At 49.3% G+C, this 25,757-nt stretch overlaps 5 protein-coding genes across 5 annotated transcripts; all 5 read right to left on the reverse strand.

The window, feature by feature from the left end:
- Nucleotides 1-360: 360 nt before the first annotated feature.
- LOC119946816 (late cornified envelope protein 2D-like) lies at nt 361-699 on the reverse strand. The gene has a single exon (XM_038768278.1). The coding sequence runs from the start codon at nt 697-699 to the stop codon at nt 361-363; it is 339 nt and encodes a 112-aa protein (XP_038624206.1).
- Nucleotides 700-4,854: 4,155 nt separating this feature from the next.
- LOC119946819 (late cornified envelope protein 2D-like) lies at nt 4,855-5,193 on the reverse strand. The gene has a single exon (XM_038768281.1). It carries the CDS (start codon nt 5,191-5,193, stop codon nt 4,855-4,857), a length of 339 nt encoding a protein of 112 aa, XP_038624209.1.
- Nucleotides 5,194-9,334: 4,141 nt separating this feature from the next.
- On the reverse strand, nt 9,335-9,649 carry LOC119946815 (late cornified envelope protein 2D-like). Its single transcript, XM_038768277.1, has one exon. The coding sequence runs from the start codon at nt 9,647-9,649 to the stop codon at nt 9,335-9,337; it is 315 nt and encodes a 104-aa protein (XP_038624205.1).
- Nucleotides 9,650-17,031: 7,382 nt separating this feature from the next.
- Nucleotides 17,032-17,322, reverse strand: LOC119946818 (late cornified envelope protein 2D-like). Its single transcript, XM_038768280.1, has one exon. The coding sequence runs from the start codon at nt 17,320-17,322 to the stop codon at nt 17,032-17,034; it is 291 nt and encodes a 96-aa protein (XP_038624208.1).
- Nucleotides 17,323-24,714: 7,392 nt separating this feature from the next.
- LOC119946817 (late cornified envelope protein 2D-like) lies at nt 24,715-25,005 on the reverse strand. Its single transcript, XM_038768279.1, has one exon. It carries the CDS (start codon nt 25,003-25,005, stop codon nt 24,715-24,717), a length of 291 nt encoding a protein of 96 aa, XP_038624207.1.
- Between the last annotated feature and the right edge of the window lie 752 nt (nt 25,006-25,757).

The following is a 25,757-nucleotide window of genomic DNA, read 5'->3' on the forward strand; positions in this document are numbered from 1 at the left end:
CGTGGGACACCCTGATCACCTTGTATCCCCCCAGCGCTTAGAACCGTGCTTTGCACATAGTAAGCACTTTAAAAATGCCATTATCATTGTTATTATCTATTTGCTGGTCTGCCTCTTCCACGTTTTAGCACTCAATAAATACCATTGATTGATTGATTGATTGATTGATTGATTGATTTTTATTTTCGCTCAGTGACAGAGGAGGGACAGGGTCCAAAGGAGAAGAAGGGACGGCGGGGAGGAGGGGAGAGCTCTATGGGTTTCAGTAAGAAGCAGCGGGAGGGCGAGCAAGCTGGAGGGACCCTGGCGTTCCGGTCCCCGACAGGAGGTTGTATCGTGGGGGTGATGAAGTTGGTAGCATCAACAGCAGTCGGAGTTGTCGTCGCAGCATTCGGGGCTCTGGTGCCGATGGCGGTGGAAGAGATGGGGCCGGCGGTGATGGTGGTGAGACAGGCAGCAGCCGCCCCCCGAGCTGGGACCGCAGCCGCCCCCCGAGCTGGGACCGCAGCCACCCCCCGAGCTGGGACCGCAGCAGCCCCCAGAGCTGGGACCGCAGCACGAGGACAGAGTTGGGCACGGAGCTGGGCACTTAGGAGGGCACTTGGGAGGGCATTTCGGGGGGCATTTGGGCGGAGGCTGGCACTGCTGGGGGAACTGGGGCGTGGGCGGGAACTGCTTCTGGTTCTGCTGCCAGGACATCTCGCTGCTTGACGGGTGGGAAAGCCTGGAAGTCAACCCCGACCGCCCGCATACGTCTCAGCTCCCGGTTCCATCTGAGCCGCCCCCGGGACCCCGACTCGGACCCGAACAGACCCCGCGGGGCAGGAGTGATGCCTGAGGGCCAGGGCCAGGGACAGAGTATCCACCCCGTCCATCTACCCGCTTCCATCTCGGGGACGGAGGCGAACGAACCCGCTCCCCCTGGGCGTCTACCTCCCCCATCTCTGTACGTCTGATATTGTCTCGTTCTCCCTCTCTTGGTCTCTCGTTCTTCTCCCTCTCCATCTTTCTCCCTCTGATTTTACCATAATTTGGCCTCTTTCTCATCTCTCCGTCTTTCTGCCTCTACTTCTGGCCTCACCCTTCCTCTCTTCCTCTCCATCTCTTTCTCTCTCTCTCTCCATAGCTCTGTCTCTCTCCATCTTCTCTCTACCCTATAAAGTATCTCTGTATCTCTGTCTGTCTCTCTCTCTCCATCTCTGTCCTCCCTGCTTCTCTAGCTTTATCGGTAAACCTCTTGCCCACGAGTCTTTCAGGATCTGTCCTCTTCTCCCTCATCTTCTCATTCTCCTCCTGCCCTACATTCCTCCATCCTCCCTTCTGTCACTGCCGACCTTTCCATCTCGGCTCTCCCCCTCAATCACCCCTCTCCTCCCTCCAGTTCCCCAGGGGCACTCACCCAAGAGAGATCGATCGACCGGCAGTGAGAGATCCCCAAGACAGAGGCTGCTGTGGAGATGGTGAAGACAGCCAGGGCCCAGAGTCCTTTTATCTTCCTCCGGGCTGGGCCTCGTGGAGTGACTGTGTCACGGTCTGGGGAACTGAATCATGGTCTTCATGCCGTGGGGACGACTTCCCTCATTCCCCGGCTAGTATCCACCACTGTGGGGGCGGGGACGTTGCCTTGTGAGCCCTGGACTCAGACTCTGATCCTCCAGGAAAGGGTGGATCAGAGGTCATACGCCAGGATCCCCCCAGACCCTACTCCCATCGTGGTGACATGGTTCCCTTCATGAGTCAGGATTTGGGATTTGGAGCTGAACGGGATGTGTTCAGGGCTATGTGGGATTGGATCCCCTTTTCTCACTTTCCGGGGGGAGGAAGGAGGCAGGAGGTATACTGGGGTTCAAATGCATGCTAGGATTGCCGCGTGCATGCTTAGGATTTACTCTGCACATGCTCATGACTGGCAAAACGCATGTTGAGCCATCCAGCCGGAGCGTGTGGAGTGCTGAAGACATTCCATGCACCATGAGCTCTCCAGAGGAGTATGTGTGAGTCTTCGATTAAGCAAGCATGTGTGAGATTGACCCACCCCACACCCGGGGGATTCCCTTGGCTAACACTGCTCCCCCGGGAACTTGCCTACCTTGGCTTTTAGCTTCCCATTCTCTGCAGTAGCAGCCAGGAACATTCCTATCAGATTGATGGTGGTCTCGACACCCTCGCCCCTGACTCCTGCTGGAATAGTTCCCGCCCCTCTCCCCAAGACCACCTGGGAGTGTCACCACCACCATCCAGTGACTTTGAATAGCGGTAATAATAATTATGGCATTTGTTAAGTGCTTACTATGTGCCAGGTACTATACTAAATGCTGGAGTGGATAAAGGAAATCAGGTTGGACATAGTCCCTATCACATGTGGGGCTCTTAGTCTCAATCCCCATTTTACGGACAAGGTAACTGAGGTCCAGAGAAGTGGAATGACTTGCCCAAGGTCACACGGCAGACAAATGATGGATCTGGGATTAGAACCCAAGACTTTCTGACTCCCAGGCCGATTCTCTATCCACTAGGCCATGCTGCATCTGTACCTTCTCTTCCCAGCTTTCCTTCCTCCCTCCAGCTCCTCGAGTGAAGAGAAGCATCACGGCTGAGTGGATAGAGCCTAGGCCTGGGAGTCAGAAGAACCTGCATTCTAATCCCAACTCTGCTACTTGTCTGCTGTGAGACCTTGGGCAAGTCATTTAACTTTTCTGTGCCTCAGCTACTTCATCGGGAAAACAGGGATTTAGACCGGAAAACAGGGATTAAGACGTCATCTGTAAAACAGGGATTAAGACTGTGCACCCCATGTGAACCCCTTTTTCCTCTCCTCCTCCCCTTCTCCCAACATACCTCCTTCACCTCCCCACAGCACCTATATATATTCATTCATTCATTCAATTGTATTTATTGAGCACTTACTGTGTGCAGAGCACTGTACTAAGTGCTTGGGAAGTACAAATTGGCAACATATAAAGACGGTCCCTACCCAACAACGGGCTCCCAATCTAGAAGGGGGAAACAGACAACAAAATAAAACATGTGGACAGGTGTCAAGTCATCAGAATAAATAGAAATAAAGCTAGATGCACATCATTAACAAAATAAATAGAATAGTAAATTTGTACAAGTAAAATAAATAGAGTAATAAATCTGTACAAACATATATACAGGTGCTGTGGGGAGGGGAAGAAGGTAGGGCATGGGGGATGGGGAGGAGGAGAGGAAAAAGAGAGTTCAGTCTGGGAGGGGCTCCTGGAGGAGATGAGCTCTCAGTAGGGCTTTGAAGGGAGGAAGAGAGCTAGCTTTGTATAGATTTATTACTCTCTTTATTTTCCTTGTATGTATTTACTATTCTATTTATTTTGTTAATGATATGCCACTCTGCCACTCACCAACTGTGCAACCTTAGAAAAATCAGCTTTATAATGGGAATTAAATACCTGTTCCCCTCCTATTTAGATTTTGAGCCTGATGAGGGTCAGGAACTGTTTTGGAACTGATTATCTCAGAGCTAACCATGGGCTTGGCCTAGAGGAAGCACTTAACCAGAATTATTATTATTATCATTATTACTATCATTATTTCTGACCTCAGTCCCCAGAAAGCATTACACTGAGCACTTGGGAGCATAGAGTAAAAATAGACCAAGTGCCTGACTTTGATGAAGTTACAATCTAATGGGAGAGACAGAGAGACACAGGTTTATTGCATGTGAAGGGAAAAAGAGAGAAAAAATAGATGCAACTGAAAGCCACAAAGAGAAGTAATAAATAAACTAACAAATAGAAAACAGATAAACAAACAAAGAGAAATATATGATTCTTTCATTCAATCGTATTTACATGACCAAGGAGGTAGGATTAACTAGGGAAGGCCACCTGGAGGAGATGGCATTCCAGGAGACTTTGAAGGTGGGGAAGGATTAGGACCTGGGGTTTCAATTGTGATCTTCCAGCCAGTCATATCTATTGAGAGCTTACTTTGTGCAGGGCCTGAGAGTCAGAGGACCTGGGTTCCTATCCTGACTCCATTACTTCTTTGGGCAAATCACTTTAATTTCTCTGTGCTTCAGTTCCCTTATCTGCAAAATGGAGATTCCATACTTGTTCTCTCTCCTTCATAGACTGTGAGCCCCAGGTCCATGTGGGTCTTGATCTTGTATCTGCCTAGTGCTTACCAAATACCACAATTACTTTTATTGTTAGTGGGGGGCGAGGGGGATTGCACTTCATTTATTCAATCACATTTATTGAGCCTTACTTTGTGCAAAACACTGTCCTAAGTGCTTGAAAAGTGCAATTCAGCAATAAAAAGAGACAATCCCTGCCCACACCATCTTTACAGTCTAGAAGGGGGAAGACAGACATCAAAACAATGAAACAGGCATCAACATAAATAAATAGGATTATAGATATATACACTTTCTCAAGTCTTTCCGGAGGGGGCACTGGAGAAGAGCTGCTCTCTAGACCGCTCATCAACCGCTTCTCAATGACCCCACCCGGAATGACATCAACCCCCGGATGCTCCACCTTGGGAAGCGCCAAGGCCTTAAAAATGCCAGTATCTTTATTATTATTATTATTATTATTATTATTATTATTATCTATTTGCTGGTCTGCCTCTCCCACGTTTTAGCACTCAATAAATACCACTGATTGATTGATTGATTGATTGTTTGATTTTTATTTTCGCTCAGTGACAGAGGAGGGCCAGGGTCCAAAAGAGAAGAAGGGAGGGCGGGGAGGAGGGGAGACCTCTTTGGCTTTCAGTAGGAAGCAGGGTTAGGGCGAGCAAGCTGGAGGGACCCCGGCGTCCCGGTCCCCGACAGGAGATTGTATCGGTGGGGTGATGAAGCTGGTAGCATCAGCAGCAGTCGGAGTTGTCGTCGCAGCATTCAGGGCTCTGGTGCCGGTGGCGGTGGAAGAGATGGGGCCGGTGGTGATGGTGGTGAGACAGGCAGCAGCCGCCCCCCGAGCTGGGACCGCAGCCGCCCCCCGAGCTGGGACCGCAGCCGCCCCCCGAGCTGGGACCGCAGCAGCCCCCAGAGCTGGGACCGCAGCACGAGGACAGAGTTGGGCACGGAGCTGGGCACTTAGGAGGGCACTTGGGAGGGCATTTCGGGGGGCACTTGGGCGGAGGCTGGCACTGCTGGGGGAACTGGGGCGTGGGCGGGAACTGCTTCTGGTTCTGCTGCCAGGACATCTCGCTGCTCGACGGGTGGGAAAGCCTGGAAGTCAACCCCGACCGCCCGCACACGTCTGAGCTCCCGGCTCCATATGAGCCGCCCCCGGGACCCCGACTCGGACCCGAACAGACCCCGCGGGGCAGGAGTGATCCCCGAGGGCCAGGGACAGGGACAGAGTGTCCACCCCGCTCATCCACCCGCCTCCATCTCGGGGAGGGGGGCAAACGAACCTGCTCCCCCTGGGCGTCTACCTCTCCCATCTCTGTACGTCTGATATTGTCTCGTTCTCCCTCTCTTGGTCTCTCGTTTTGTCTCCCTCTCCATCTCTCTCCCTCTGATTTTACCATAATTTGGCCTCTTTCTCATCTCTCCGTCTTTCTGCCGCTGCCTCTGGCCTCACCCTTCCTCTCTTCCTCTCCATCTCTTTGTCTCTCTCTCCATAGCTCTGTCTCTCTCCATCTTCTCTCTACCCTATAAAGTATCTCTGTCTCTCTGTCTGTCTCTCTCTCTCCATCTCTGTCCTCCCTGCTTCTCTAGCTTAATCGGTAAGTCTCTTCCCCACGAGTCTTTCTGGATCTGTCCTCGTCTCCCTCGTCTTCTCATTCTCCTCCTGCCCCACATTCCTCCATCCTCCCTTCTGTCACTGCCGACCTTTCCATCTCAGCTCTCCCCCTCGATTGCCCCTCTCCTCCCTCCAGTTCCCCAGGGGCACTCACCCAAGAGAGATCGATCGACCGGCAGTGAGAGATCCCCAAGACAGAGGCTGCTGTGGAGATGGTGAAGACAGCCGGGGCCCAGAGTCCTTTTATCCTCCTCCAGGCTGGGCCTCGTGGAGTGACTGTGTCACGGTCTGGGGACCTGAATCATGGTCTTCATGCCGTGGGGACGACTTCCCTCATTCCCCGGCTAGTTTCCCCCACCGTAGGGGCGGGGACGTTGCCTTGTGAGCCCTGGACTCAGACTCTGATCCTCCAGGAAAGGGTGGATCAGAGGTCATACACCAGGATCCCCCCAGACCCTATTCCCAGCATGGTGACATGGTTCCCTTCATGATTCAGGATTCGGGATTTGGAGCTGAACGGGATGTGTTCAGGGCTATGTGGGATTGGATCCCCTTTTCTCACTTTCTGGGGGAGGAAGGAGGCAGGAGGTGTACTGGGGTTCAAATGCTTGCTAGGATTGCCGCGTGCATGCTTAGGACTTACTCTGCACATGCTCATGACTGGCAAAATGCATGATGAGCCATCCAGCCGGAGCGTATGGAGTGCTGAAGACATTCCATGCACCATGAGGTCTCCAGAGGAGTATGTGTGAGTCTTCGATTAAGCAAGCATGTGTGAGATTGACCCACCCCACACCCGGGGGATTCCCTTGGCTAACACTGCTCCCCTGGGAACTTGCCTGCCTTGGCTTTTAGCTTCCCATTCCCTGCAGTAGCAGTCAGGAACATTCCCATCAGATTGATGGTGGTCTCGATACCCTCGCCACTGACTCCTGCTGGAATATTTCCCGCCCCACTCCCCAAGACCACCTGGGAGTGTCACCACCACCATCCAGTGACTTTGAATAGCGGTAATAATAATTACGGCATTTGTTAAGTGCTTCCTATGTGCCAGGTACTATGCTAAGTGTGCAGGAGTGGATAAAGGAAATCAGGTTGGACATAGTCCCTATAACATGTGGGGCTCTTCGTCTCAATCCCCATTTTACAGGTAAGGTAACTGAGGGCCAGAGAAGTGGAATGACTTTCCCAAGGTCACACGGCAGACAAATGATGGTTCTGGGATTAGAACCCAAGATTTTCTGACTCATAGGCTAATTCTCTATCCTCTAGGCCATGCCGCTTCTGTACCTTCTCTTCCCAGCTTTCCTTCCTCCCTCCAGCTCCTCGAGTGAAGAGAAGCATCACGGCTGAGTGGATAGAGCCTAGGCCTGGGAGTCAGAAGAACCTGCATTCTAATCCCAACTCTGCTACTTGTCTGCTGTGAGACCTTGGGCAAGTCATTTAACTTTTCTGTGCCTCAGCTACTTCATCTGGAAAACAGGGATTTAGACCAGAAAACAGGGATTAAGACATCATCTGTAAAACAGGGATTAAGACTGTGAACCCCATGTGAACCCCTTTTTCCTCTCCTCCTCCCCTTCTCCCAACATACCTCCTTCACCTCCCCACAGCACCTATATATATTCATGCATTCATTCAATTGTATTTATTGAGCACTTACCATGTGCAGAGCACTGTACTAAGTGCTTGGGAAGTACAAATTGGCAGCATATAAAGACGGTCCCTACCCCACAATGGGCTCCCATTCTAGAAGGGGGAAACAGACAACAAAACAAAACATGTGGACAGGTGTCAAGTCATCAGAATAAATAGAAATAAAGCTAGATGCACATCATTAACAAAATAAATAGAATAGTAAATTTGTACAAGTAAAATAAATAGAGTAATAAATCTGTACAAACATATATACAGGTGCTGTGGGGAGGGGAAGGAGGTAGGGCATGGGGGATGGGGAGGAGGAGAGGAAAAAGAGAGTTCAGTCTGGGAGGGGCTCCTGGAGGAGATGAGCTCTCAGTAGGGCTTTGAAGGGAGGAAGAGAGCTAGCTTTGTACAGATTTATTACTCTCTTTATTTTCCTTGTACGTATTTACTATTCTATTTATTTTGTTAATGATGTGCCACTCTGCCACTCACCAACTGTGCGACCCTAGAAAACTCAGCTTTATAATGGGAATTAAATGCCTGTCCCCCTCCTATTTAGATCGTGAGCCTGATGAGGGTCAGGAACTGTGTTGGAACTGATTATCTCAGAGCTAACCATGGGCTTGGCCCAGAGGAAGCACTTAACCAGAATTATTATTATTATCATTATTCCTGTTATTATTACTGGCCTCAGTCCCCAGAAAGCATTACACTGAGCACTTGGGAGCATAAAATAAAAATAGACCAAGTGCCTGACTTTGAAGAAGTTACAATCTAATGGGAGAGACAGACACAGGTTTATTGCATGTGAAGGGAAAAAGAGAGAAAAAATAGATGCAACTGAAAGCCACAAAGAGAAGTAATAAATAAACTAACAAATAGAAAATGGATAAACAAACAAAGAGAAATATATGATTCATTCATTCAATCATATTTACATGACCAAGGAGGTAGGATTAACTAGGGAAGGCCACCTGGAGGAGATGGCATTCCAGGAGAATTTGAAGGTGGGGAAGGATTAGGACCTGGGGTTCCAATTGTGATCTTCCAGTCAGTCATATCAATTGAGAGCTTACTTTGTGCAGGGCCTGAGAGTCAGAGGACCTGGGTTCCTATCCTGACTCCATTACTTCTTTGGGCAAATCACTTTAATTTCTCTGTGCTTCAGTTCCCTTATCTGCAAAATGGAGATTCCATACTTGTTCTCTCTCCTACTTAGACTGTGAGCCCCAGGTCCATGTAGGTCTTGATCTTGTATCTGCCTAGTGCTTAACAAATACCACAATTACTTTTATTGTTAGTGGGGGGCGAGGGGGATTGCACTTCATTTATTCAATCACATTTATTGAGCCTTACTTTGTGCAAAACACTGTCCTAAGTGCTTGAAAAGTGCAATTCAGCAATAGAAAGAGACAATCCCTGCCCACACCTGCTTTACAGTCTAGAAGGGGGAAGACTGACATCAAAACAATGAAACAGGCATCAACATAAATAAATAGAATTATAGATATATACAATTTCTCAAGTCTTCCCAGAGGGGGCACTGGAGAAAAACTGCTCTCTGGACCGCTCCTCACCCACTTCTCAATGACCCCACCCGGAATGACATAAACCCCCGGATGCCCCACCTTGGGAAGCGCAAAGGCCTTAAAAATGCCAGTATTTTTATTATTATCATTATTATTATTATCATTTTCTAGTTGCTGGTCTGCCTCTTCCACGTTTTAGCACTCAATAAATACCACTGATTGATTGATTGATTGATTGATTTTTATTTTCGCTCAGTGACAGAGGAGAGACAGGGTCCAAAGGAGAAGAAGGGAGGGCGGGGAGGAGGGGAGACCTCTTTGGGTTTCAGTAGGAAGCAGGGGGAGGGCGAGCAAGCTGGAGGGACCCCGGCGTCCCGGTCCCCGACAGGAGGTTGTATCGGTGGGGTGATGAAGCTGGTAGCATCAGCAGCAGTCGGAGTTGTCGTCGCAGCATTCAGGGCTCTGGTGCCGATGGCGGTGGAAGAGATGGGGCCGGTGGTGATGGTGGTGAGACAGGCAGCAGCCGCCCCCCGAGCTGGGACCGCAGCCGCCCCCCGAGCTTGGACCGCAGCAGCCCCCAGAGCTGGGACCGCAGCACGAGGACAGAGTTGGGCACGGAGCTGGGCACTTAGGAGGGCACTTGGGAGGGCATTTCGGGGGGCACTTGGGCGGAGGCTGGCACTGCTGGGGGAACTGGGGCGTGGGCGGGAACTGCTTCTGGTTCTGCTGCCAGGACATCTCGCTGCTCGACGGGTGGGAAAGCCTGGAAGTCAACCCCGACCGCCGGCACACGTCTCAGCTCCCGGCTCCATCTGAGCCGCCCCCGGGACCCCGACTCGGACCCGAACAGACCCCGCGGGGCAGGAGTGATCCCCGAGGGCCAGGGCCAGGGACAGAGTGTCCACCCTGTCCATCCACCCGCCTCCATCTCGGGGAGGGGGGCAAACGAATCCGCTCCCCCTGGCCGTCTACCTCCCCCATCTCTGTACGTCTGTTATTGTCTCGTTCTCCCTCTCTTGGTCTCTCGTTTTGTCTCCCTCTCCATCTTTCTCCCTCTGATTTTACCATAATTTGCCCTCTTTCTCATCTCTCCATCTTTCTGCCTCTACTTCTGGTCTCACCCTTCCTCTCTTCCGCTCCATCTCTCTGTCTCTCTCTCTCCATAGCTCTGTCTCTCTCCATCTTCTCTCTACCCTATAAAGTATCTCTGTCTGTCTCTCTCTCTCTCCATCTCTGTCCTCCCTGCTTCTCTAGCTTTATCGGTAAACCTCTTCCCCACGAGTCCTTCTAGATCTGTCCTCTTCTTCCTCGTCTTCTCATTCTCCTCCTGCCCCACATTCCTCCATCCTCCCTTCTGTCACTGCCGACCTTTCCATCTCGGCTCTCCCCCTCGATCACCCCTCTCCTCCCTCCAGTTCCCCAGGGGCACTCACCCAAGAGAGATCGATCGACCGGCAGTGAGAGATCCCCAAGACAGAGGCTGCTGTGGAGATGGTGAAGACAGCCGGGGCCCAGAGTCCTTTTATCCTCCTCCAGGCTGGGCCTCGTGGAGTGACTGTGTCACAGTCTGGGGACCTGAATCATGGCCTTCATGCCGTGGGGACGACTTCCCTCATTCCCCGGCTAGTATCCACCACCCTGGGGGCGGGGACGTTGCCCTGTGAGCCCTGGACTCAGACTCTGATCCTCCAGGAAAGGGTGGATAAGAGGTCATATGCCAGGATCCCCCCAGACCCTACTCCTATCATGGTGACATGGTTCCCTTCATGAGTCAGGATTCGGGATTTGGAGCTGAACGGGATGTGTTCAGGGCTATGTGGGATTGGATCCCCTTTTCTCACTTTCCGGGGGGAGGAAGGAGGCAGGAGGTATACTGGGGTTCAAATGCATGCTAGGATTGCCGCGTGCATGCTTAGGATTTACTCTGCACATGCTCATGACTGGCAAAACGCATGTTGAGCCATCCAGCCGGAGCGTGTGGAGTGCTGAAGACATTCCATGCACCACGAGCTCTCCAGAGGAGTATGTGTGAGTCTTCGATTAAGCAAGCATGTGTGAGATTGACCCACCCCACACCCGGGGGATTCCCTTGGCTAACACTGCTCCCCCGGGAACTTGCCTGCCTTGGCTTTTAGCTTCCCATTCTCTGCAGTAGCATCCAGGAACATTCCTATCAGATTGATGGTGGTCTCGACACCCTCGCCCCTGACTCCTGCTGGAATAGTTCCCGCCCCTCTCCCCAAGACCACCTGGGAGTGTCACCACCACCATCCAGTGACTTTGAATAGCGGTAATAATAATTATGGCATTTGTTAAGTGCTTACTATGTGCCAGGTACTATACTAAATGCTGGAGTGGATAAAGGAAATCAGGTTGGACATAGTCCCTATCACATGTGGGGCTCTTAGTCTCAATCCCCATTTTACGGACAAGGTAACTGAGGTCCAGAGAAGTGGAATGACTTACCCAAGGTCACACGGCAGACAAATGATGGATCTGGGATTAGAACCCAAGACTTTCTGACTCCCAGGCTGATTCTCTATCCACTAGGCCATGCTGCATCTGTACCTTCTCTTCCCAGCTTTCCTTCCTCCCTCCAGCTCCTCGAGTGAAAAGAAGCATCATGGCTGAGTGGATAGAGCCTAGGCCTGGGAGTCAGAAGAACCTGCATTCTAATCCCAACTCTGCTACTTGTCTGCTGTGAGACCTTGGGCAAGTCATTTAACTTTTCTGTGCCTCAACTACTTCATCGGGAAAACAGGGATTTAGACCGGAAAACAGGGATTAAGACGTCATCTGTAAAACAGGGATTAAGACTGTGAACCCCATGTGAACCCCTTTTTCCTCTCCTCCTCCCCTTCTCCCAACATACCTCCTTCACCTCCCCACAGCACCTATATATATTCATTCATTCATTCAATTGTATTTATTGAGCACTTACTGTGTGCAGAGCACTGTACTAAGCGCTTGGGAAGTACAAATTGGCAACATATAAAGACGGTCCCTACCCAACAACGGGCTCCCAATCTAGAAGGGGGAAACAGACAACAAAACAAAACATGTGGACAGGTGTCAAGTCATCAGAATAAATAGAAATAAAGCTAGATGCACAGCATTAGCAAAATAAATAGAATAGTAAATTTGTACAAGTAAAATAAATAGAGTAATAAATATGTACAAACATATATACAGGTGCTGTGGGGAGGGGAAGGAGGTAGGGCATGGGGGATGGGGAGGAGGAGAGGAAAAAGAGAGTTCAGTCTGGGAGGGGCTCCTGGAGGAGATGAGCTCTCAGTAGGGCTTTGAAGGGAGGAAGAGAGCTAGCTTTGTACAGATTTATTACTCTCTTTATTTTCCTTGTACGTATTTACTATTCTATTTATTTTGTTAATGATGTGCCACTCTGCCACTCACCAACTGTGCGACCTTAGAAAAATCAGCTTTATAATGGGAATTAAATACCTGTCCCCCTCCTATTTAGATTGTGAGTCTGATGAGGGTCAGGAACTGTTTTGGAACTGATTATCTCAGAGCTAACCATGGGCTTGGCCCAGAGGAAGCACCTAACCAGAATTATTATTATTATCATTATTCCTATTATTATTACTGGCCTCAGTCCCCAGAAAGCATTACACTGAGCACTTGGGAGCATACAATAAAAATAGACCGTGCCTGACTTTGAAGAAGTTACAATCTAATGGGAGAGACAGACACAGGTTTATTGCATGTGAAGGGAAAAAGAGAAAAAATAGATGCAACTGAAAGCCACAAAGAGAAGTAATAAATAAACTAACAAATAGAAAACAGATAAACGAACAAAGAGAAATATATGATTCATTCATTCAATCATATTTACATGACCAAGGAGGTAGGATTAACTAGGGAAGGCCACCTGGAGGAGATGGCATTCCAGGAGAATTTGAAGGTGGGGTAGGATTAGGACCTGGGATTCCAATTGTGATCTTGCAGTCAGTCATATCTATTGAGAGTTTACTTTGTGCAGGGCCTGAGAGTCAGAGGACCTGGGTTCCAATCCTGACTCCATTACTTCTTTGCGCAAATCACTTTAATTTCTCTGTGCTTCAGTTCCCTTATCTGCAAAATGGAGATTCCATACTTGTTCTCTCTCCTACTTAGACTGTGAGCCCCAGGTCCATGTGGGTCTTCATCTTGTATCTGCCTAGTGCTTAACAAATACCACAGTTACTTTTATTATTAGTGGGGGGTGAGGGGGATTGCACTTCATTTATTCAATCACATTTATTGAGCCTTACTGTGTGCAAAACACTGTCCTAAGTGCTTGAAAAGTGCAATTCAGCAATAAAAAGAGACAATCCCTGCCCACACCGGCTTTACAGTCTAGAAGGGGGAAGACAGACATCAAAACAATGAAACAGGCATCAACATAAATAAATAGAATTTTAGATATACACACTTTCTCAAGTCTTTCTGGAGGGGGCACTGGAGAAAAGCTGCTCTCTGGACCGCTCCTCAACCACTTCTCAATGACCCCACCCGGAATGACATCAACCCCCGGATGCCCCACCTTGGGAAGCGCCACCTGTGGCCCAGTATCCCCCGAGTGTGCCAACCAGGTGAGCTCAAGAGCACAGTCCAAGGCAGGGTGTTGAAAGCCTTTCCCGTTGAAGTTATTAGCATTCACCAGGAGTTAGTCAGTCATTAGTGTTTACTGAGTGTTTGCCAATCACTGTATTAGCACCTGGTAGTGTATTGTACTCTCCCAAGTGCTTAGAACACTGCTGTGCATACAGTAGACCCTCAATAAAAACGATCGAATGAATGAATACAATGTAACAATAAACGGATACATTCCCTGCCCAAAAGGAGCTTACAGTCTAAAGCGTGAGACAGGCATTAATGCAAATAAATAAATCACAAACATGGACATAAGTGCTGTGGGATTGGGAGAGGGGATTAATTAAAGGAGCAAGTCAGGGCGATGCAGAAGGGAATAGGAGAAGAGGAAAGGAAAGGTGTTAGTCGCTTAGAAGTCTGCCTTTATTTCTCAAGGCGAGTATTGAGGATTTAGTTATGAGACTGTAATGATAATCAAATAATAATTATGGTATTTTTAAGTGCTAACTATGTGCCAAGCACTGTCAGAAGCACTGGGGTAGATAAAAGGTAATCAGGTTGACCCACGTGGGGCTCACTGTCTTAATTCCCATTTTACAGATGAGGTAACTGAGGCAGAGAGAAATGAAATGGCTTTCCCAAGGTCTCACAGCAGACAAGTGGCAGAGGCGGGATTAGAACCCATGACCGCTGACTCCTAAACCCGTACTCTTGCCACTAAGCCACTCTGCTTAGCCATGCTGCTAATCTTGTTGTGGATAGGGAAAATGTTTATTGTTATATTGTACTCTCCCAAGCGCTTAGTATAGTGCTCTGCACACAGTAGTGCTCAGTAAATATGATTGAATGAGTGAATGAATATGCAACCTATCATTACTGCCACATTCCTGGTCTCGTGGAAGAAGAAGAGTGGCCTAGTGGAAAGAGTACCAGCCTGGAAATCAGAAGATCTGCGTTCTAAACCTAGCTCTGTCACTTGTCTGCTTCCTGACCTTGGGCAAGTTGCTTAACTTCTCTGCGCCTCCCTTTCCTCATCTGTAAAATGGAGATCAGGAGTGTGAGCCCCATGTGGGACAGGGACTGTGTCCAAATTGATTATCTTGGATCTACCCCAGCGCTTAGTACAGTGTCTGGCACAGAGTAAGTGCTTAATGAATATTATCATCGTCATCTTGACATCCCCTCTGTAAGTCCCAGCTCTTGGGAATTTGCTTCTGGATGGCTCATTTGAGAAATCCTCCCTGGCCTTGGGGATCCAGGTTAACAGAGCAGAAAGGCTACCTGTAGTCCACTTCCACTCCACCTTCCGTGGACAAGAGGAAATGAGATCTGTGCGGGTCTTGCCTTCAGGTATAATTCAAAGGGAGAAAACGGAAGAGGAAGCTGAAACAAAATCCGGCCCCTATCATTCAGTCCCGCCTGGGCCAATGGTTTCTGAGGCCGAGACGGCAGGGGTGGCAGCGGGGTTGAGGGACAAGTGCTGGGAAATTTCAGGTCATCTGGTATTCCAAGTTGAAGGCCAGCGATTCTGTCCACTTCAGCCCTTGCCACTGCCACCACCCTCCCTCTGTCTGAGATCACTGTCCCCATGAAACTCTCGGGACTGTGGGCAGGGCCAGGCAAGCAGGGAAGGAAAGCTGAGTAGAGAGGCAAGAAGTACAGGTGTCTGAATACATTTGATATTAATGTCTGTCCCTGCCTCTAGACTAAGATGACTGTGGGCAGAGAATGAGCCTGTTTATTGTTGTATTGTACTCTCCCAAGCTCTTAATACAGTGCTCTGTGCACAGTAAGCACTCAATAAATACGATTGAATGAATGGAAGAATGAATGTTCGCCCCACTCCCAACACCACAGCACTTCTTTTAATGGCATTTGTTAAACGCTTACTGTGTGCCAGACACTGTTCTAAGAACTGGGGTAGATACAGTCCATGCCCCAGGTGGGGCTTAATCTCCATTTTACAGATGTGGTAACTGAGACCAAGAGAAGTGATGTGACTTACCCAAGGTCATGCAGCAGTTATGAACCAGCGTTTGCGGGGAGCAGAGATCCGAAGATGCAGCACCCGGAGATGGCAGAGCCCAGCCCGCACCCTCCGCTCCTCTGCCGCTAATCTCCTCACCGTACCTTGTTCTCACCTGTCCCGCCATCGACCCCGGGCCTGGAATGCCCTCCCTCTGCCCAGCCGCCAAGCTAGCTCTCTTCCTCCCTTAAAGGCCCTACTGAGAGCTCACCTCCTCCAGGAGGCCTTCCCAGACTGAGCCCCTTCCTTCCTCTCCCCCTCGTCCCCCTCTCCATCCCCCCATCTTACCTCCTTCCCTTCCCCACAGCACCTGTATATATGTATACGTTTGTACATATTTATTACTCTATTTATTTATTTATTTATTTTACTTGTACATATTTATTCTATTTTATTTTGTTAGTATGTTTGGTTTTGTTCTCTGTCTCCCCCTTTTAGAATGTGAGCCCACTGTTGGGTAGGGACTGTCTCCATATGTTGCCAACTTGTACTTCCCAAGCGCTTAGTACAGTGCTCTGCACATAGTAAGTGCTCAATAAATACGATTGATGATGATGATGATTGATTATGTGATGGAGCATTAGTTAGAACCCAAGTCCTTCTGACTCCTAGGCCCATGCTCTGTCTACTAGGTCATGCTGCTTCCCTACATATCTTTAAAAGTACATATCTTTACATTATATATCATAAATTATTTATTCATGTTAATGTTTGTCTCCCCCTCTAGGCTGTAAGCTTCTTAGGGGAAGGGAATGTGTCTGCTAATTCCATGGTATGATACTCTCCTAAGCACTTAGTACAGTGCTTTACACATTATCATTATTCATATGATTATCAAATGCCATCGAGTCATTTCTGATTCATAGCAACTCTATGGATATATTTTCTCCAGAACGTCCTATCTTATGTCATAATCCGTTACCTTCCTAACTGGTCCTCCAGCATTGTTGTTATGGATTCTATCCATCTAGAGAAGCAGCGTGGCTCAGTGGAAAGAGCACGGGCTTGGGAGCCAGAGGCCATGGATTCTAGTCCCAGCCCCTCCACATGTCTGCTGTGTGACTTTGGGCAAGTTACTTAACTTCACTGAGCCTCAGTTACCTCATCTGTAAAATGGTGATTAAGACTGTGAGCCCCACGTGGGACAGCCTGATCACCTTGTATCCCCCCCAGCGCTTAGTAAGTGCTTAAAATGCCAGTATTTTTATTATTATTATTGTTATTATTATGATTTTTATCTATTTGCTGGTCTGCCTCTTCCACGTTTTAGCACTCAATAAATACCACTGATTGATTGATTGACTGATTGTTTGATTTTTATTTTCGCTCAGTGACAGAGGAGGGACAGGGTCCAAAAGAGAAGAAGGGAGGGCGGGGAGGAGGGGAGAGCTCTATGGGTTTCAGTAGGAAGCAGGGGGAGGGCGAGCAAGCTGGAGGGACCCCGGCGTCCCGGTCCCCGACAGGAGGTTGTACCGGTGGGGTGATGAAGCTGGTAGCATTAGCAGCAATCGGAGTTGTCATCGCAGCATTCAGGGCTCTGGTGCCGGTGGCGGTGGAAGAGATGGGGCCGGTGGTGATGGTGGTGAGACAGGCAGCAGCCGCCTCCCGAGCTGGGACCGCAGCCGCCCCCCGAGCTGGGACCGCAGCACGAGGACAGAGTTGGGCACGGAGCTGGGCACTTAGGAGGGCACTTGGGAGGGCATTTCGGGGGGCACTTGGGCGGCGGCTGGCACTTCTGCGGGCACTGGGGCGGGGGCGGGCACTGCTGCTGGTTCTGCTGCCAGGACATCTCGCTGCTCGACGGGTCCGAAAGCCTGGAAGTCAACCCCGACCGCCCGCACACGTCTCAGCTCCCGACTCCGTCTGACCGGCCCCGGGACCCCGACTCGGACCTGAACAGACCCCGCGGGGCAGGAGTGATCCCCGAGGGCCAGGGCCAGGGACAGAGTGTCCACCCGCCTCCATCTCGGGGAGGGGGGCCAACGAACCTGCTCCCCCTGGGCGTCTACCTCCCCCATCTCTGTGCGTTTGATATTGTCCCGTTCTCCCTCTCTTGGTCTCTTGTTTTGTCTCCCTCTCCATCTCTCTCCCTCTGATTTCATCCATATTTAGGCCTCTTTCTCATCTCTCCATCTTTCTGCCTCTACCTCTGGCCTCACCCTTCCTCTCTTCCTCTCCATCTCTTTGTCTCTCTCTCCATAGCTCTGTCTCTCTCCATCTTCTCTCTACCCTATAAAGTATCTCTGTCTCTCTATCTCTCTCTCTCTCCATCTCTCCATTTCTGTCCTCCCTGCTTCTCTAGCTTTATCGGTAAACCTCTTCCCCATGAGTCTTTCTGGATCTGTCCTCTTCTCCCTCGTCTTCTCATTCTCCTCCTGCTCTACACTCCTCCATCCTCCCTTCTGTCACTGCCGACCTTTCCATCTTAGCTCTTCCCCTCGATCGCCCCTCTCCTCCCTCCAGTTCCCCAGGGGCACTCACCTAAGAGAGATCGATCGACCGGCGGTGAGAGATCCCCAAGACAGAGGCTGCTGTGGAGATGGTGAAGACAGCCGGGGCCCAGAGTCCTTTTATCCTCCTCCAGGCTGGGCCTCGTGGAGTGACTGTGTCACAGTCTGAAGACCTGAATCATGGACTTCATGCCATGGGGACGACTCCCCTCATTCCCCAGCTAGTTTCCCCCATCGTGGGGGCGGGGGCGTTGCCTTGTGAGCCCTGGACTCAGACTCTGATCCTCCAGGAAAGGGTGGATCAGAGGTCATACACCAGGATCCCCCCAGACCTTATTCCCATCGTGGTGACATGGTTCCCTTCATGAGTCAGGATTCGGGATTCGGAGTGGAATGGAATGCGTCCAGGGCTATGTGGGATTGGATCCCCTTTTCTCACTTTCCGGGGGGAGGAAGGAGGCAGGAGGTGCACTGGGGTTCAAATGCATGCTAGGATTGCCACGTGCATGCTTAGGATGTACTCTGCACATGCTCATGACTGGCTACACACATGCTGAGCCATCCATCCGAAGCGTGTGGAGTGCTGAAGACATTCCATGCACCACGAGGTCTCCAGAGGAGTGTGTGTGAGTCTTCGATTAAGCAAGCATGTATGAGATTGACCCACCACGCACCCAGGGGATTCCCTTGGGTAACACTGCTCCCCCGGGAACTTGCCTGCCTTGGCTTTTATCTTCCCATTCCCTGCAGTAGCAGCCAGGAACATTCCCATCAGATTGATGGTGGTCTTGACACCCTCACCACTGACTCCTCCTGGAATATTTCCCGCCCCCTCTCCCCAAAACCACCTGGGAGTGTCACCGCCACCATCCAGTGACTTCGAATAGTGGTAATAATAATTACGGCATTTGTTAAGTGCTTCCTATGTGCCAGGTACTATGCTAAGTGCTGGAGTGGATAAAGGAAATCTGGTTGGACATGGTCCCTATCACATGTGGGGCTCTTTGTCTCAATCCCCATTTTACAGATAAGGCAACTGAGGGCCAGAGAAGTGGAATGACTTGCCCAAGGTCACACGGCAGACAAATGATGGTTCTGGGATTAGAACCCAAGATTTTCTGACTCACAGGCTCATTCTCTATCCTCTAGGCCATGTTGTGTCTGTACCTTCTATTCCCAGCTTTCCTTCCTCTCTCCAGCTCCTTGAGTGAAGAGAAGCATCATGGCTGAGTGGATAGAACCTAGGCCTGGGAGTCAGAGGAACCTGCATTCTAATCCCAACTCTGCTACTTGTCTGCTGTGAGACCTTGGGCAAGTCATTTAACTTTTCTGTGCCTCAGCTACTTCATCGGGAAAACAGGGATTTAGACTGGAAAACAGGGATTAAGACGTCATCTGTAAAACAGGGATTAAGACTGTGAACTCCATGTGAACCCCTTTTTCCTCTCCTCCTCCCCTTCTCCCAACATACCTCCTTCACCTCCCCACAGCACCTATATATATTCATTCATTCATTCAATTGTATTTATTGAGTACTTACTGTGTGCAGAGCACTGTACTAAGTGCTTGGGAAGTACAAATTGGCAACACATAGAGACAGTCCCTACCCAATAACGGGCTCCCAGTCTAGAAGGGGGAAACAGACAACAGAACAAAACATGTGGACAGGTGTCATCAGAATAAATAGAAACAAAGCTAGATGCACAGCATTAACAAAATAAATAGAATAGTATATTTGTACAAGTAAAATAAATAGAGTAATAAATCTGTACAAACATATATACAGGTGCTGTGGGGAGGGGAAGGAGGTAGGGCATGGGGGATGGGGAGGAGGAGAGGAAAAAGAGAGTTCAGTCTGGGAGGGGCTCCTTGAGGAGATGAGCTCTCAGTAGGGCTTTGAAGGGAGGAAGAGAGCTAGCTTTGTACAGATTTATTACTCTCTTCATATTCCTTGTATGTATTTACTATTCTATTTATTTTGTTAATGATGTGCCACTCTGCCACTCACCAACTGTGCGACCTTAGAAAAATCAGCTTTATAATGGGAATTCAATGCCTGTCCCCCTTCTATTTAGATCGTGAGCCTGATGAGGGTCAGGAACTGTGTTGGAACTGATTATCTCAGAGCTAACCATGGGCTTGGCCCAGAGGAAGCATTTAACCAGTATTATTATTATTATCATTATTACTATTATTATTACTGGCCTCAGTCCCCAGAAAGCATTACACTGAGCACTTGGGAGCATACAATAAAAATAGACCAAGTGCCTGACTTTGAAGAAGTTACAATCTAATGGGAAAGACAGACACAGGTTTATTGCATGTGAAGGGAAAAAGAGAGAAAAAATAGATGCAACTGAAAGCCGCAAAGAGAAGTAATAAATAAACTAGCAAATAGAAAACAGATAAACAAACAAATAGAAATATACGATTCATTCATTCAATCGTATCTACATGACCAAGGAGGTAGGATTAACTAGGGAAGGCCACCTGGAGGAGATGGCATTCCAGGAGAATTTGAAGGTGGGGAAGGATTAGGACCTGGTGTTCCAATTGTGATCTTCCAGTCAGTCATATCTATTGAGAGTTTACTTTGTGCAGGGCCTGAGAGTCAGAGGACCTGGGTTCCAATCCTGACTCCATTACTTCTTTGGGTAAATCACTTTAATTTCTCTGTGCTTCAGTTCCCTTATCTGCAAAATGGAGATTCCATACTTGTTCTCTCTCCTACTTAGACTGTGAGCCCCAGGTCCATGTGGGTCTTCATCTTGTATCTGCCTAGTGCTTAACAAATACCACAGTTACTTTTATTATTAGTGGGGGGCGAGGGGGATTAAGGGGGATTGCACTTCATTTATTCAATCACATTGATTGAGCCTTACAGTGTGCAAAACACTGTTCTAAGTGCTTGAAAAGTGCAATTCAGCAATAAAAAGAGACAATCCCTGCCCACACCGGCTTTACAGTCTAGAAGGGGGAAGACAGACATCAAAACAATGAAACAGGCATCAACATAAATAAATAGAATTATAGATATATACACTTTCTCAAGTCTTTCTGGAGGGGGCACTGGAGAAAAGCTGCTCTCTGGACCGCTCCTCACCTGCTTGTCAATGACCCCACCCGGAATGACATCAACCCCCAGATGCCCCACCTTGGGAAGTGCCACCTGTGGCCCAGCATCCCCCGAGTGTGCCAACCAGGTTCGCTCAAAAGCACAGTCCAAGGCAGGGTGTTGAAAGCCTTGCCAGTTGAAGTTATTAGCATTCACCAGGAGTTAGTCAGTCATTAGTATTTACTGAGTGTTTGCCAAGCACTGTATTAGCACCTGGTACTCTCCCAAGTGCTTAGAACAGTGCTCTGCGTACGGTAGACCCTCAATAAAAACGATCGAATGAATGAATAGAATGTAACAATAAACAGATACATTCCCTGCCCAAAAGGAGCTTACAGTCTAAATTGGGAGACAGGCATTAATACAAATAAGTAAATCACAAACATGGACATAAGGGCTGTGGGACTGGGAAAGGGGATTAACTAAGGGAGCAAGTCAGGGCGATGCAGAAGGGAATAGGAGAAGAGGAAAGGAAAGGTGTTAGTCGCTTAGAACTCTGCCTTTATTTCTCAAGGCAAGTATTGAGGATTTAGTTATGAGACTGTAATGATAATCAAATAATAATTATGGTATTTTTAAGTGCTAACTATGTGCCAAGCACTGTTAGAAGCACTGCAGTAGATACAAGGTAATCAGGTTGACCCACGTGGGGCTCACTGTCTTAATTCCCATTTTACAGATGAGGTAACTGAGGCTGAGAGAAATGAAATGGCTTTCCCAAGGTCTCACAGCAGACAAGTGGCAGAGGCGGGATTAGAGCCCATGACCGCCAACTCCCAAACCCGTACTCTTGCCACTAAGCCACTCTGCTTAGCCACGCTGCTAATCTTGTTGTGGATAGGGAAAATGTTTATTGTTACATTGTACTCTCCCAAGAGCTTAGTATAGGGCTCTGCACACAGTAGTGCTCAGTAAATATGATTGAATGAGTGAATGAATATGCAACCTATCATTACTGCCACATTCCTGGTCTCGTGGAAGAAGTAGAGTGGCCTAGTGGAAAGAGTACCAACCTGGAAATCAGAAGATCTGCGTTCTAAACCTAGCTCTGTCACTTGTCTGCTTCCTGACCTTGGGCAAGTCGCCTAACTTCTCTGTGCCTCCCTTTCCTCATCTGTAAAATGGAGAACAGGAGTGTGAGCCCCATGTGGAACAGGGACTGTGTCCAAACTGTTTATCTTGGATCTACCCCAGCGCTTAGTACAGTGCCTGGCACAGAGTAAGTGCATAATGAATATTATCATCATTATCTTGACATCCCCTCTGTAAGTCCCAGCTCTTGGGAATTTGCTTCTGGATGGCTCGTTTGAGAAATCCTCCCTGGCCTTGGGGATCCAGGTTAACAGAGCAGAAAGGCTACCTGTAGTCCACTTCCACTCCACCTTCCGTGGACAAGAGGAAATAATATCCATGCGGGTCTTGCCTTGAACTATAATTCAAAGGGAGAAAACAGAAGAGGAAGCTGAAACAAAATCTGGCCCCTATCATTCAGTCCCGCCTGGGCCAATGGTTTCTGAGGCCGAGACGGCAGGGGTGGCAGCGGGGTTGAGGGACAAGTGCTGGGAAATTTCAGGTCATCTGGTATTCCAAGTTGAAGGCCAGCGATTCTGTCCACTTCAGCCCTCACCACTGCCACCACCCTCCCTCTGTCTGAGATCACTGTCCCCATGAAACTCTCGGGACTGTGGGCAGGGCCAGGCAAGCAGAGAAGGGAAGCTGAGTAGAGAGGCAAGAAGTACCGGTGTCTGAATACAACATTTGATATTAACGTCTGTCCCTGCCTCTAGACTAAGATGACTGTGGGCAGAGAATGAGCCTGTTTATTGTTGTATTGTACTCTCCCAAGCTCTTAATACAGTGCTCTGTGCACAGTAAGCACTCAATAAATACGATTGAATGAATGGATGAATGAATGTTCGCCCCACTCCCAACCCCACAGCACTTCTTTTAATGGCATTTGTTAAACGCTTATTGTGTGCCAGACACTGTTCTAAGCGCTGGGGTAGATACAGTCCATGCCCCAGGTGGGGCTTAATCTCCATTTTACAGATGTGGTAACTGAGACCAAGAGAAGTGATGTGACTTACCCAAGGCCATGCAGCAGTTATGAACCAGCGTTTGGGGGGAGCAGAGATCCGAAGATGCAGCACCCGGAGACGGCAGAGCCCAGCCCGCACCCTCCGCTCCTCTGCCGCTAATCTCCTCACCATACCTCGTTCTCACCTGTCCCGCCATCGACCCCGGGCCTGGAATGCCCTCCCTCTGCCCAGCCGCCAAGCTAGCTCTCTTCCTCCCTTCAAGGCCCTACTGAGAGTTCACTTTCTCCAGGAGGCCTTCCCAGACTGAGCCCCTTCCTTCCTCTCCCCCTCGTCCCCCTCTCCATCCCCCCATCTTACCTCCTTCCCTTCCCCACAGCACCTGTATATATGTATACATGTTTGTACATATTTATTACTCTATTTATTTATTTATTTATTTATTTTACTTGTACATATTTATTCTATTTTATTTTGTTAGTATGTTTGGTTTTGTTCTCTGTCTCCCCCTTTTAGAATGTGAGCCCACTGTTGGGTAGGGACTGTCTCCATACGTTGCAAACTTCTACTTCCCAAGCACTTAGTACAGTGCTCTGCACATAGTAAGCGCTCAATAAATACGATTGATGATGATGATGATTGATTATGTGATGGAGCATTAGTTAGAACCCAAGTCCTTCTGACTCCTAGGCCCATGCTCTGTCTACTAGGTCATGCTGCTTCCCTACATATCTTTAAAAGTACATATCTTTACATTATATATCATAAATTATTTATTCATGTTAATGTTTGTCTCCCCCTCTAGACTGTAAGCTTCTTAGGGGAAGGGAATGTGTCTGCTAATTCCATGGTATGATACTCTCCTAAGCACTTAGTACAGTGCTTTACACATTATCATTATTCATATGATTATCAAATGTCATCGAGTCATTTCTGATTCATAGCAACTCTATGGATATATTTTCTCCAGAACGTCCTATTTTATGCCATAATCTGTAACCTTCCTAACTGGTCCTCCAGCATTGTTGTTATGGATTCTATCCATCTAGAGAAGCAGCGTGGCTCAGTGGAAAGAGCACGGGCTTGGGAGCCAGAGGCCATGGATTCTAGTCCCAGCCCCTCCACATGTCTGCTGTGTGACTTTGGGCAAGTTACTTAACTTCACTGAGCCTCAGTTACCTCATCTGTAAAATGGTGATTAAGACTGTGAGCCCCACGTGGGACAGCCTGATCACCTTGTATCCCCCCAGTGCTTAGTAAGTGCTTAAAAATGCCAGTATTTTTATTATTATTATTGTTATTATTATGATTTTTATCTATTTGCTGGTCTGCCTCTTCCACGTTTTAGCACTCAATAAATACCACTGATTGATTGATTGATTGATTAATTGTTTGATTTTTATTTTCGCTCAGTGACAGAGGAGGGACAGGGTCCAAAAGAGAAGAAGGGAGGGCGGGGAGGAGGGGAGACCTCTTTGGGTTTCAGTAGGAAGCAGGGGGAGGGCGAGCAAGCTGGAGGGACCCCGGCGTCCCGGTCCCCGACAGGAGGTTGTATCGGTGGGGTGATGAAGCTGGTAGCATCAGCAGCAGTCGGAGTTGTCGTCGCAGCATTCAGGGCTCTGGTGCCGGTGGCGGTGGAAGAGATGGGGCCGGTGGTGATGGTGGTGAGACAGGCAGCAGCCGCCTCCCGAGCTGGGACCGCAGCCGCCCCCCGAGCTGGGACCGCAGCACGAGGACAGAGTTGGGCACGGAGCTGGGCACTTAGGAGGGCACTTGGGAGGGCATTTCGGGGGGCACTTGGGCGGCGGCTGGCACTTCTGCGGGCACTGAGGCGGGGGTGGGCACTGCTGCTGGTTCTGCTGCCAGGACATCTCGCTGCTCGACGGGTCCGAAAGCCTGGAAGTCAACCCCGATCGCCCGCACCCGTCTCAGCTCCCGGCTCCGTCTGACCGGCCCCGGGACCCCGACTCGGACCCGAACAGACCCCGCGGGGCGGGATTGATGCCTGCGGGCCAGGGCCAGGGACAGAGTATCCACCCCATCCATCCACCCGCCTCCATCTCGGGGAGGGGGGCAAACGAACCCGCTCCCCCTGGGCGTCTACCTCCCCCATGTCTGTACGTCTGCTGTTGTCTCGTTCTCCCTCTCTTGGTCTCTCGTTTTGTCTCCCTCTCCATCTCTCTCCCTCTGATTTCATCCATATTTAGGCCTCTTTCTCATCTCTCCATCTTTCTGCCTCTACTTCTGGCCTCACCCTTCCTCTCTTCCTCTCCATCTCTTTGTCTCTCTCTCCATAGCTCTGTCTCTCTCCATCTTCTCTCTACCCTATAAAGTGTCTCTGTGTCTCTGTCTGTCTCTCTCTCTCCATCTCTGTCCTCCTTGCTTCTCTAGCTTTATCGGTAAACCTCTTCCCCACGAGTCTTTCTGGATCTGTCCTCTTCTCCCTCGTCTTCTCATTCTCCTCCTGCTCTACACTCCTCTGCCCTCCCTTCTGTCACTGCCGACCTTTCCATCTCAGCTCTTCCCCTCGATCGCCCCTCTCCTCCCTCCAGTTCCCCAGGGGTACTCACCCAAGAGAGATCGATCGACCGGCGGTGAGAGATCCCCAAGACAGAGGCTGCTG

Source organism: Tachyglossus aculeatus, chromosome Y4 (genome assembly GCF_015852505.1).
Source record: "Tachyglossus aculeatus isolate mTacAcu1 chromosome Y4, mTacAcu1.pri, whole genome shotgun sequence".
Classification (NCBI taxonomy): Eukaryota; Metazoa; Chordata; class Mammalia; order Monotremata; family Tachyglossidae; genus Tachyglossus; species Tachyglossus aculeatus.

Excerpts from the sequence above, each read along its gene's own strand:
- LOC119946816 (XM_038768278.1), bottom strand. The coding sequence starts at position 699 with ATGTCCTGGCAGCAGAACCAGAAGCAGTTCCCGCCCACGCCCCAGTTC.
- LOC119946819 (XM_038768281.1), bottom strand. The coding sequence starts at position 5,193 with ATGTCCTGGCAGCAGAACCAGAAGCAGTTCCCGCCCACGCCCCAGTTC.
- LOC119946815 (XM_038768277.1), bottom strand. The coding sequence starts at position 9,649 with ATGTCCTGGCAGCAGAACCAGAAGCAGTTCCCGCCCACGCCCCAGTTC.
- LOC119946818 (XM_038768280.1), bottom strand. The coding sequence starts at position 17,322 with ATGTCCTGGCAGCAGAACCAGCAGCAGTGCCCGCCCCCGCCCCAGTGC.
- LOC119946817 (XM_038768279.1), bottom strand. The coding sequence starts at position 25,005 with ATGTCCTGGCAGCAGAACCAGCAGCAGTGCCCACCCCCGCCTCAGTGC.